This window comes from Theobroma cacao, chromosome 2, assembly GCF_053813885.1.
Source record: "Theobroma cacao isolate CCN51 chromosome 2, ASM5381388v1, whole genome shotgun sequence".
In the NCBI taxonomy this organism is placed as follows: Eukaryota; Viridiplantae; Streptophyta; class Magnoliopsida; order Malvales; family Malvaceae; genus Theobroma; species Theobroma cacao.
In genome coordinates, this window is record NC_142640.1 from 4,423,545 (window position 1) to 4,435,636 (window position 12,092).

The 12,092-nt window shown below is 36.9% G+C and overlaps 2 protein-coding genes and 1 pseudogene across 7 annotated transcripts; 2 read left to right on the forward strand and 1 right to left on the reverse strand.

Moving 5' to 3' along the window:
* Window positions 1-1,183: 1,183 nt before the first annotated feature.
* On the forward strand, window positions 1,184-5,349 carry LOC18607787 (uncharacterized protein At1g01500-like). 5 transcript variants are annotated; one of them, XM_007042138.3, is made up of 4 exons: window positions 1,184-1,711; window positions 2,382-2,416; window positions 2,682-3,486; window positions 4,528-5,349. In XM_007042138.3, exons 3-4 carry the CDS (start codon window positions 2,788-2,790, stop codon window positions 4,756-4,758), a joined length of 930 nt encoding a protein of 309 aa, XP_007042200.3. In that variant the 5' UTR covers window positions 1,184-1,711; window positions 2,382-2,416; window positions 2,682-2,787; the 3' UTR covers window positions 4,759-5,349. The 5 variants fall into 5 exon arrangements, with proteins under 5 accessions (XP_007042200.3, XP_007042201.3, XP_017971959.2 ...); XM_007042137.3 differs by lacking the exon at window positions 1,184-1,711 and adding an exon at window positions 1,796-1,905; XM_018116469.2 differs by lacking the exon at window positions 1,184-1,711 and adding an exon at window positions 2,106-2,182.
* An 882-nt stretch (window positions 5,350-6,231) lies between these two features.
* Window positions 6,232-7,301, forward strand: LOC18607788 (putative CCR4-associated factor 1 homolog 11 pseudogene; annotated as a pseudogene).
* Window positions 7,302-7,914: 613 nt separating this feature from the next.
* On the reverse strand, window positions 7,915-10,976 carry LOC18607789 (BTB/POZ domain-containing protein At1g63850-like). 2 transcript variants are annotated; one of them, XM_007042142.3, is made up of 2 exons: window positions 9,612-10,976; window positions 7,915-8,407 (listed from the first exon to the last, which is right to left on the reverse strand). In XM_007042142.3, exons 1-2 carry the CDS (start codon window positions 10,857-10,859, stop codon window positions 8,123-8,125), a joined length of 1,533 nt encoding a protein of 510 aa, XP_007042204.2. In that variant the 5' UTR covers window positions 10,860-10,976; the 3' UTR covers window positions 7,915-8,122. The 2 variants fall into 2 exon arrangements, with proteins under 2 accessions (XP_007042204.2, XP_007042203.1); XM_007042141.3 differs by having other exon boundaries at window positions 7,915-8,401; window positions 9,612-10,956.
* Between the last annotated feature and the right edge of the window lie 1,116 nt (window positions 10,977-12,092).

The window sequence follows — 12,092 nt, forward strand, 5'->3', positions numbered from 1 at the left end:
GATAGATTATTAGTGTTGTATCCCAAAGGAAAAGGACTCGCCACCTAATACTTAAACACATTTAAGAGGGACAAAGAAATATTTAAGCTACTGCTTCGAGGTCTAATGCTTCTGTTTCGAGTGGCCTTGCTTTAAAACTGGTTTGTCATCCTTGATATCGGTGGTGGGATAAGCAAAATCTGTTCGGGTAACGCTGGTTAAAGATCGTACCAGACAACGTGCTATCACAGGCCAGGCCTCCAAATATTATTGCTGCCTGCCTTCGCAGTTCAATGTCAACAAATTAAGACAAAAGAATATGACGGAGGCAGTGTCGTATATAGAGAAATGCAGCCCGCCCTCGTCGTGTTTTGTGAAAGGAATGCGAGTCTAGTGCGGTCTCCTGTTCGTCCATGTGCTTTTCACGTGGTAATGCCCCCATACGAGAAAATTATGTTAAATTCCTAGGCCCTGCTCTTTTCTTGACCTTGATCATCCCCAAAACCCTAGGTCTTTTTTTATCTTCTTGAAAAAAAAAAACAATACGAGGCATAAAACTCTTGGATGGTTTCATTTTCTGTCTAAAGAACAAATGAATAGGCTTAAAATGAATCTATATTCATTGAACTTGTACATCCCAAGCAACATACACGAGAAAATTGTTAGTATGTTATTAGTTTCTACTTTCTACAGTTGGAACTCGTAAAATTTGACTTAAGAAAAGGAAAGAGAGAAAATGGTTGTTGGTAAACATGTTCTGGTAATGACAAAAATCCGGGTACAATAGCCTAAAATCATCTTTCTTTTTGGTCAGAAAGGAAATAATTTCATAGCTAAACAACAGTGCTTACAACAGAAGAGTGTCTCCACTCTCCACCATTAACATAGATAAAGGACAGTTATCTTTAGTGTTGTACTTCAAAACACGTAATAGTCAAAGAACAAAAGTAAAGAAAATGAAAAAACAGTGCAATCTCAATGACACTTGTCCCCCTAATCAAGCAAATGAAGATTAAAAAATTCAAAGGAAACAAATTAGCAAAAATGGAAACGAAAAGGAAAATATCTCCATCCAATAGCAACAAAATGATTAACAAAGCTATGAACAGAAAAAACAACATTATTAACAAAGAAGTCGTAGACTAGACCCGTTGATCCCTCCCTATAGGCAAGCTTCTTGTCCACACGGAGAAAAGATTAGATTCGTATCTTGTAGTTTCATCAAACTTATTAAGAAAAGCCTTAGACATCCCTTTCAACACATTGGCTAGTGAACCTTCATCTCTTTCTCTTTCTTGGATAAGATCTGTAGAATGTCTGGTACACTTTGACCCCACTTGATAATTTATTCCTTAATAGTCTTTTATCCAAAACTTATAACCCATCGTGCACAGGGAAAGGAGAGAAAAGAAAGAAAAGAACAACCCAATTCTGTTTGAAGAATTTGAGCACTTGGGTTGTTCTTTGTTCATAGTTTTCATTGATTGTAATTTGATTCATTTTGTTCAGAAAATTTAAAGACTTGGGTTGGTCTTTGTTTTATATGTTACTACAGAATTACAGAACGTCATTTCTGCCTGGTTTGGATTGGTTTCTTTAGAAAATCAAAAGCTGTGCTTTGTTTTATTCGAGGGGAAGGGAATTGGGAAACACCACTCAAAGTAGACCACAAATTCGATCGCTTCCCGATAGCGTAAGCCACGAAGAAGATTGGGAATGTGCGATACTCGAGGTGAGTTTTCCTGTGCGTAAACTTTTTGATCGGAAAGGCTGTGGCTTTGTCTGTTTTGATGTTTGCCTGGAGATCATGCTTGATACACATGCATGATGCATGCATTCATTTTGTATACAATAAAGAGACAGGGATAGACAGAGGGGTCTTTTTTTGTCTGTTTACGTGACGTGCGTGAAAATTGCCTATTGCTGGTAAGTTTGTTGGAATCTGTGGGGATTGATATTGTTGTTTTTGTTTTTTTCTCTGTTATGATCAATTTCCCTTCTATTTTTTGACTATTTATTTCTTTTAATTAATCTTCATTGAAGTCTAATTCAAACAGATGAAAGGACAAATATAGATTCTGTTTTTTAGTGCTTAGCTGATTTCACTGCTACCACCCTGATGTATATTACCTTAGTCACTGGTTACATATGATTCCAGATTTCATTTTATTCTGCGTTTAATTTTGGGATTTGGAATTTTAAGGTTGTGTTTGGTGTGTTTTCGTTTTTTGCTTTTACCATCAATATATGTTGGGCTTCAACACCTTGGAATTTTTTGGTTTTGTCTCCTGTATTTACCCAGCTTCTTATCCCTTCTTTATCTTTTTGTTTCTGCTTTTGGTTTGGTAGTTCTTGCCCTGTTATTGGCTCTGACACTACTTAAATTGCTGTTTGTTTCTCAGTTCAATTGCTGTAGAAGATAAACAGAATTTCCTCTGTAGGTTATCTCTCTTCTGTTTGATTACTTTATCTTGAGGGGTTTCATATCTTTAGTTCAGCTTCAGTTGCCTTGTTTAGTTTTAATATTTTTCCTTATTTCCTCTTTCAAATTCTTAATTTCTGGTTTGTAGTGTTGAGTGGTTCTCAGTGGAAATTTAACCTCCATCCCTCTCTGTTATATTTGCTTTCTGCTGTTTCTGGGTTTTTGAGTGTCTGGAAATTGCATGAATTCCTTTGGTTTCACCTTCTTCATCTTCCTGCAGATTTTTTATGCCGGGATGATTCTCACTTGTATGAACTATAACAAGTCATCAACTCAATCAAGGTGGAAAGGTTTCACCGAGGAGGAGGACTAAATGCTCTAGAGTTATGGAGACAGTTTATGAAACATCTAATGGAAATCGGCCTACTAGTGAAGGCCATATGGTTATGAGGCACTCCCCTTACCAGCCATTTTCGAAGAGATCGTTATCTTGGCTTGATTTAAGAGTTTTCTATGTCAGAGTAAGCAAGTGTGAGACTGATGATTCAACTCCCGAGCACCTCACTTTAAACCATGTCCCATTGAATCCTGATACACTTCTTGAAGTAAATGGTGTTAGAACTGGCATCTATTCTGATGGCGCATCCACCCTTCTTAGAAGGGATCGGCTAGATAAGAAATCTGAAGAAGCCACTTTTGTGAGCACAGATAGCACAAGGCTGACAGGAAGTGTGAAGTTTGAGGTTTTTCATAAGGATACTCTTCTGCTATCTGTGGTTTTAGAGTTGTGTGACAGTAACGGTTATACTGAAGAGTCAAGAGGAAGTGGCCAGAAATGGAGCATGAATTGTGAATCAGTCATAACTGCAGGCACTGGCTTTCTGAAGGCCAAACAATTTGTTAGCCCAGATTCAGCTTCTCCCACAGTTGAGGTTTATGTTGCAGGGTCCTTCTTGGGCAGTCCAATCATATTGACTAGAACTCTGCAGCTTAGTTTACGGAAGAAGCAAATGAAGAAGGGGATGCTGGACTCGATACCGGAGTATGAGGCAACTGAAGGCCCGAAAGAAGTTACTCCTGTGCAGGTATTTGTTAATTAGAATTTCAAGCTCTTGAAAAGAAATAAAAAATCTGGCTGGTTTCCCCTCCTCTATTCAAGTGATATCTAACCTTATCCATTGATCAAATACTACAAGTATTTTTTTTTTTTGCCTTTCAAAAAAAAAAATCTTGTCTTAAAATAGTGCAGAATGATATGATAGGTGCATACTTTTAGCTCAAAAAGTAATACTCAGTTAATGCTACCTAGGACATTGTTTATATCACCTATACACATTTTAGCTCATTTCCTATGTTATAAGTACTAATATGTGTTTTCATTTACATCAGTGATCCATTGTGCTAGTCATATGTGTACCTGAACATTTTGCTTTAATAGATAGGCATACTTTGCCTGATACTGGCCTTTGAAAGAGTAGAGAATGACTTGAATATCATCTTGAGCTCAATCTCTTTAAAAAATTATCATGCCGTTTACAGTTTATTTATGGCTTGGGTATAAATACTTTGCCTGATGCCTGGTCCTGGTCTATTTTCTTGTTTCTTCTGGTATCCTTCTGAACTGCAAACATCCCTGAGTAGTAATTAATTGGTACAAAGGCCTGTTAATTTGTTAGAAACCCAGTATGATAACTTAGAAAGTCTTAGAAAGTTCCCTTTCTTGAGATTTTTTGCATTTACATACCCATTTATTGCCTGGATGCTAGTGCGATGGTCAGTAATCCAACTACACAAATACATGTCTCTATTGGAATGGCTTTTTCCTCCCTCTTGGCCTTTTCCTTCATAGGATGCTTCGCAATCCTTTTTTTCTGAAACAAGTGGAACTGCTTACAGCATGAAATCTCTAACTTAACAAAAGTAATAATGGTTCTTACAAGCTTTTGGGCCTTAGATCAGATAGTGAAGGGTTTTTTAGCTTTTGACTTTGCCAATCATTGATGTATCCATATATCTGGTTAATTATTGTGATATTATCTATGGAATTTATTTTAGATAACCACCATAGATACGCTATGTATGTTTGAATTACCATTCTGCTTTTCACTTCTTTCTCACCTTTGCAGATACCAGATTACTTGAATTACAAACCAGAAAGTGAGGACCACAACCATCTGTACTACTCAGGGACAGACTATTTTGATGGTGAAGATGGGGAGCTCACTTGGTTTAATGCTGGTGTCAGGGTGGGGGTCGGGATTGGCCTCAGCATCTGTGTTGGACTTGGGATAGGAGTAGGTTTGCTGGTTCGTACCTACCAAGGCACAACCCGTAACTTTAGAAGGCGACTACTCTAATCGACACTTTCGCTTGCTTATGATTTTGCTAAAATAAGTCCTCCCTATCTCTCATGGGCTAACTTAGTGGTGTTTCTAACATATTTTCTGTGAGCTCATACTTTGTGATTAACTGAGATAAGGCATAAATTTCAGCTTTTCTTACCTTTTAATCCGAAATAAGTATATGTTTTCGTTCTATGCTACGTACTACCTTAAATAGGAAACCTACATTTGATGTGATGGGGATGAGAATTCAGCCATTGTTTAGCCTCCTTCATGTAGCTAGCTCATCGGCTGTCTGCCTTTTGTTTTGGTGAAGCTTTATCTCTCTTTCTCTATCTATCTTTTTGGTTTCATGGAAGGATGTTAACAGCAGCATTAAAGTTTTGGGGAAGAAAGGATCTCATTGCCCAGATTATGACTCAATATCTTTGCAAGTTGCAGAGGAGGTGGTGGCTACCAAGTTTGGTAGACATCTTCATCTTAAGGTTACTAGTTGTCCTTGAAGTTACTACTCTTTATAATGTTAATAGAGGGTTCCAAGTTTTGTCAATGGGCCAACTTCATTTTCATGCCAATTGAATAAATAATATGTTAGAATTTGTCATAGTAGCATTTTTGCATGAAGGAATTACTTCCAAAATAAAAAAATTGAAAACATTAATTGACTAAATTTAATCTTTTGATAAAAAGCAAACTAATATCTACATGAGTTTTTGTGCAATTAGATATTTTGGACATAATATTTAAAGAAATTGTTAAATTATTTTTAAAAATTTTAAATAAATTTTCATTCTATTAGTATGCTCAATCAATCTTTATGTTTTTTTTTAGTTAAATAGATATTTTATAATTAACAGCTATTCGTTAAAATATTATTTATTATTTTTATATTATGTGATATTAGTATGATATAATAGATGGTAATATAACATTTCACTTTTCAAGTCAACATTACATTAGTACTATTTCGACATAAAATAACGAGTGGCGTTTTAACTAATAATAGTTAATCCATCATTAATTATAATTTTGTATTTGATTAAAAATAAAAAATATAAAAATTTAATTGAATGTAATATAAAAATAAAAATTTATTTGAATTTTTTAAAATACTATACTTTTATTTTTTTTATGTGAAATTAAAGTTATAAAGTACAAAAATTCTAATTTAAAAGGTGAACGATGTTCATGGAATGAATGGGTCAAGATTTCACTCATGTTTAATTAATCACAAAGCAACAAATTTATCTATTTTTAATTAAAAATAATTAATAAGTTTTTGGATCCGTTAAAAGAATAATTAGTAAAATGCTTGGGCAGAAAGTTTCTGCAGTCGGTTTTCTATTTGCTTTTAGGCAAACCCAAAATCGGCTGTAAACGTATTTTCCTCTACTTCTATCAATTACGATTTCCCTTAAGTCGGCTTCAAACGTGTTACCTCTGCTTCTCTATTAATTAGGAATACCCTTGAGTGATATATATATATATATATATATATATATAGAGAGAGAGAGAGAGAGAGAGAGAGAGGAAGAACTTCAATTCCAATTAAAATCGTAGTGATTTGTGAATAGGGGTCGATAGTTTCGACCTTCAACTTAGGGCAGAAGACGTAGTAGTGCAAAAGAGATCAGGATGACGGCGCCTGGCAAAAAGCCAGTATTGGTTCGACAAGTCTTTGCTGAAGACTTGGAACGTGAGTTTGCGCTAATCCGTAGTGCAATTGATAAGTACCCTTTTGTCTCCATGGACACAGAGTTTCCTGGTACGATTTTCAAACAAGATAAAAACCTCATTCATCAAGCTGATCCTGCTATCAATTATCTGTTCATGAAATCCAATGTTGATGCCTTACGTATTATTCAACTTGGTTTAACTCTCGCTGATTCTCAAGGTAATTTACCAGATTTTAATACCCCGTATCGATATGTTTGGGAGTTTAATTTTAAAGATTTTGATTTCGAGAGAGATTATTGCGATAAAGAATCTATCGAGTTACTTAAGATACAAGGTATCGATTTTGTGAAAAACAAAAAAAAAGGGTATTGATTCAAAAAATTTTGCGAAGAAGATTTTGAGTTCGGGATTGGTGTTTTCTTCCCTGACTTGGATCACGTTTCACGGGGCTTATGATTTTGGGTTCCTGATGAAGATTTTGACACAACATGAGCTGCCATATGACGTCAATTCCTTCATGGCACAACTGGTTTATTTCTTGGGATACAAGATTTATGACATTAAGCACACCTTCAGGTTCTTCGGCCTGCATGGTGGCCTGGAGAAAGTGGCTAAACTTTTAAATGTTGCTCGTGTCGCTGGGGTGAGCCATCAGGCAGGGTCGGACAGTCTGCTAACCCTTCAATGCTTGATGGAACTGAAGCAGTCGAAGGTTTTTGATCGCATCAACAATGGCCGAATGCTGCCTGCTCTCGCATTGTATGGACTGGTTACAGTGTTAGGATGATAATCCCCATTTATTCTTTTTGTTAATTCTTTTTAGTTTATGATATTGCATTAAGAGTTTTCGTTAGCAATTCTAAAGTTTTTCTTATCTCCGAGATTGCTTGCCTGCTAAGCTGGTTTCTGATAAAAAAGGAGAAAAAAAAACATAAAAGGAACAAAGGCCATGCACAGAAAATTTATTATAGGAGGCTCAATTAATATGCCATTGAAATATGATAAATCAAGAAAATAAAAGATTTTAAAGTCTGAAAAAGAAAAATTAGAAAATTTTGAAAATAAGTTAACAGCCATTTACCTTTTGCAGTAAATTTATTGTAAACAGATATAGCATTTTTAGTGATTTTATGGATGAAGAGGAGCTCGCAGCCAACTTATCTTAATCGTATCGTACGCACCATAGTGAAAAAAGCCTACCCATGGCAGTAGAAGGGGGTAAATTTGCTAACACTGCTGCAGAAGCAGTGCCTTTAAAAGAATACTGAGCTTCCACTGGAAACGAGGTTCTCGAGGAAAGAAAATTCATCTACACATTTTGGTTGACCTTGCGCACAACACCTTACAAATATTTTTTTGATGAAATTGGAACGACACAGTGGCTATACTTCTTAAAGAAACTGACGGAATTCCACGTCTAATCACCCCTTAAGCCAACAAGACCTTTCACATAAAATTAAAGGTCAGTGCAAAGTGTCCATGACAGCTTCAAGAAACAGAATAAAAAACATCCAGTTTTTGCTTCTGTTGCGTACATGGGGAACAATAGGGAATATCCATATGTACAGAGTAACTAGTTTGACTCCAGACATCAGTTTAGCATATGCACAATATTCAACAGAGGAAACTAAACCTCCTAAACCAAAACAGCACCGAGGGGGTGACAATCCACATACACAAAAACACCACTCTTTCACTACTTCTAATCAAGGTTTTCCAGTTGAGGAGGTTGAGTTGCCCTGCGAAACCACGTATTGAATGCTGTGACCAAGTGGGGGCAATCTTCAACATTTCTGGTTGAGAAGCTGAGACATTGCCGCAACAACACTTGTGCATCTGACATTGGCAGTGTGGAGATAATTCTCAGGAATGTCTCCTCCAATTCCAGGTATAATGTTTTATGACTGGGCAGCATGGGCGAGACATTGTCTTTGCACACATTCAGAACAGGAAGCCAGTCTTTGACAAGCTTCATTCTAACCTGAAACTTATAGAGACCAAAGTCATTTCAACCACCCATGATGAGCAAGAAAATAAGAAATACTTCACTTCTCTAAACCTCAAGCACCAAGCATTCATTACAACCGAGGTTTCAAATGTAATTGATATGCAGTTTTTAAAATAAAAAAGAAGCAGCATACCATTTCACAGTAAAAATTGGCTTTTGCACTCAAATCTTGTAGGAACAAATAACTCTACCCTTTGGAACACTGTATTTTATCACTCAATCTGGAGTGAACACATGCTCAGACCCTAGTTTTGCTTTAACGAGTGATAAGTTTTAACAGTCTTCAGAAAATCACTTTTCAGACTCTGAGAAACAAAAGTATTGATATTTCAAAAACACTTGTTAGATTGAAATACATTAAGCCTCTGATTGATTCATGCTTTTACTTTTTGTCTTTTGCTATTTGTCATTGGTTTTATATTTAGTTTTTCTTTTCTTTCCCTTTTTTTACAAAAAGAACAAAAAGAGAAAGGCGAAAACATCAATCAACAAAGCCTAAGTTGAAATGAACATTGACAGATGAGATTATTAAAGGCTCCAGTTGATACCACTGGAACTTCAAAACAGTGTTTAAAAAAAAATACTAGAATGAGTTGTTACCAATTGATTTTATGAACTACCTTGAGTAGGCATATCAATCAAACGGTTAGACTACCCAGAAACACCACAGTGGATGCATTTTCCCCTTTAAAGGAAACTGATGGCACACCACAGTGGAGTCCCCATATTTTATTTAACCAAATGAAATGTATTAACAGTTGGAAAAATAAAGTGATCAAGGCCTAGAATGAAATAACTACCCTCGCTTAACACTTCAATTAGATTTTCAAAGACTCGAATGAAATTTATTTAACTAAAGACTTGAACATACTTTTCTCAACTCATTGAGCAGAGGGTTTAGGATGTTTCAGAATTATGTTTACATTTGAGCTTAAAAGAGATCTTCCCAATTTATCCATTATAATTTTTAATTGAAAACAACTTGTTTCTCCAGGCTATTAGTTCCCATAACTTGATAACAGTTTCCCTGCCTGACAAGCCACTAGCACTCCACTAGAAGTACCAGCAAATTCATATTGAATCCACCAACAAAACATAACATCAGATTTCCCAATTTATTAAACATTGTATAGTGAACACCTGCATTTTCATACGGTCAAATAATTGCCAACAAAACCAATACCTGTCTAGCAGCGATTATTGTTCCAGTAGCAACTGCATTGGCCAGCTTACAAGTACACCGGAGCACAACAGCAGGGAGTCCCGGAACAAAATTCCTCCAAGCATCATCCCTAAAAGCTCTCTGCAAATCCGCGGTAAACGCAGCCTGCTCACTCCACTCCTTCACGGCCGAATCCGCCACCCTCAACTCAATCATCCTCTCAACCAACCATAACAAATGCCTCCCATTGGTCATCGCAGTATGCAAATTCAACCTCTGTATCGCCTCCGTTTCATTGTGATCACCTCTAAAATCAGGGCTTGAATACTCCTCCAAACTCTCTTTCACAATCTTCAAACTCTTCTCGAACTCCCTCTCCAAAACCCTCCTCGCCGATTCCCTTGATGAAAAATCCCTCAAAAGTTTCGCCACGAAGGCTTTAACAAACGCCATATTCGGATGACTATGAATCGCCTCCAAAATCAATCCGTGCAACATTTCTTCACAAGAATCATCTTTCCCCAGCGAAACCCTAGCCAGAAGTTCCTTTGATTCTTCCTCGTGCAGGAACGGAATCAAGCTTAAAACTCTTTGCTCTTCCTCCTCGCTCCAAGGCACCGCTTCTAAGAATTTCACGCATGATTTTATGCAATCTTCGAAGAGTATTTCGAGAGCCACTGGGAGGATTTCGAGTGCGGTGGAAGCCGAGTCGATGACGGTTGCGAAATCGTTCGTGTAAAGCAGTTGAAAGACGGTTAAATGGATGGTTATGGAGTTTGGATTGTCGAGAACGCCGAGATTTAAATGAATTAGGCTAAAATTATCGTCGTTTCTGGAATCTTCAGCGGCATTGTTGTTCCTATCGGTGATTTTTTCATGTTGCCAACGGTCGGATAAAAGCGCCGCGAAATATTTCGAGCGGTTAATGACGTGGGAGTGGAGATAGATCTGGATGTCCGATTGGTCAGCGGAATCCGAGGGACTGGCAGAATCAAAGGGGGATTGTTCCATGAAGAGGCGGAGAATGACATCAGCGGTGGAGGGATCGTTGAAGGAAGAGGTAGTGGTATTAGGATTGGTGCTGGTGGCTGTGGTGGAGGAGGAAGAGGTGCGGCGTAGCTTCTGGGAGGACTCGGACATGGTCTTGTCGGCGAAGGTTTCCATGATTGCTGCGGTGGAGGAGATGCGCATGGCGGAGATGTGGTGCTGGGGCACGCGCTGCCGCTTTCGGAAGCTGTTTGGGATCATCCGGGAGTTTCTAGAGGACATTCCAATTTTGGTTTGGATAAGGAGGAAATGAATAAGGTCCGCTTTGAGAGTCGATTTTCAGTACAAGATTTGGAGGACAGGTGGCGGAACCGGAAGGCGAGTTGGCTGTTTCTGTATAGATGCGATGTGTGGGAGGAGGATGTTTTCCGTAGAAAGATATCAACTGTGGCAAAGCTCAGTTTATCTAGCTTGAGCTCTATCTATTGATTGTAGATTTCCGTTTTAAGTTTTTTCATTCTATAGTGCTATTTCCATTTTTTCTATCTCTCTTTCATCTTTTAAGTGAAGATGGGATGGATCATTTACATGATGACCGAATAAGAGCGCGACCTCATGGTAATTATGGCGAGGACATTCATTTCAAATTAAAGGTACTAGTTTCTTTTAACAAAGAGGATAGGGATGACGGTTTTTTTTTTTTTTTTATGCATAGGAATTGGATAAGTCACTCACCCTAGATGCGCTTACCAAGATGGAACACCAATGTCAAGAAGAGACCGTGGAACTGTATAGGAAAGGAAAAACAAAAAGAGAGGACTGGCTTCGGAGACGCGTGAGGAGCACGCACCAATTCTTTATTAGGACTCCAGTAACTGTCACTGCTGAACTGCAATTAGTTAACGAATCCGGTGGCCAAATCTGGGGGCGGCGGTTCCCTCTCTCCTAATGTGGCAATGAGGCTCTCTCATCTTTTCTATTGTTTTGGGTAAACTTATTAAATATCCTTATTGAGCCTGATGGACCTGTCAAGGTGGTCTATGATTCAAAGTTGGGATAAAGAAGCCAGCCCAACCCAAATTGTTTTCCTTTTTCAATTAGAACAGTTCGATTTTGAAATTCTCAAAATTGAAAAAATTCGAATTCCTTCTAAAAAATCGAAACCAAATCGAAAAATGTTGATAATCAAAACCGAACTATTTCGATTAGTTCAGTTCGAAAATCAACCTTATAAAAAATATATTAAATTAGATATATATTAAATATTAATTATTTTTTTATTTACTTGTTTGAACTCAAATTTGTATGATTTTAAATATAATTTATTAAGTTATAATAAAAGTTAAAATGTTTTAGAAAAAAGACTTTGTGTAATGAATAAAATTATCCTTCTTTATATAAGCATTTTTCACTTCGATTGAGATTTTTTCTAATAAAAAATCGAACTGATTAAATTATTATAACCGAACACATTTAAATAAAATAACCGAACACCAAATTAACAAAATCAAAAAA

Bases quoted from the DNA above. Each gene is read 5' to 3' on its own strand.
- LOC18607787 (XM_007042138.3), top strand. From the start codon at position 2,788: ATGGAGACAGTTTATGAAACATCTAATGGAAATCGGCCTACTAGTGAA. The intron at 3,487-4,527 runs GTATTTGTTAAT...TCACCTTTGCAG, and splicing joins AAGAAGTTACTCCTGTGCAG to ATACCAGATTACTTGAATTA.
- LOC18607789 (XM_007042142.3), bottom strand. From the start codon at position 10,859: ATGTCCTCTAGAAACTCCCGGATGATCCCAAACAGCTTCCGAAAGCGG. The intron at 8,408-9,611 runs GTATTGGTTTTG...GGTCTCTATAAG, and splicing joins CAATAATCGCTGCTAGACAG to TTTCAGGTTAGAATGAAGCT.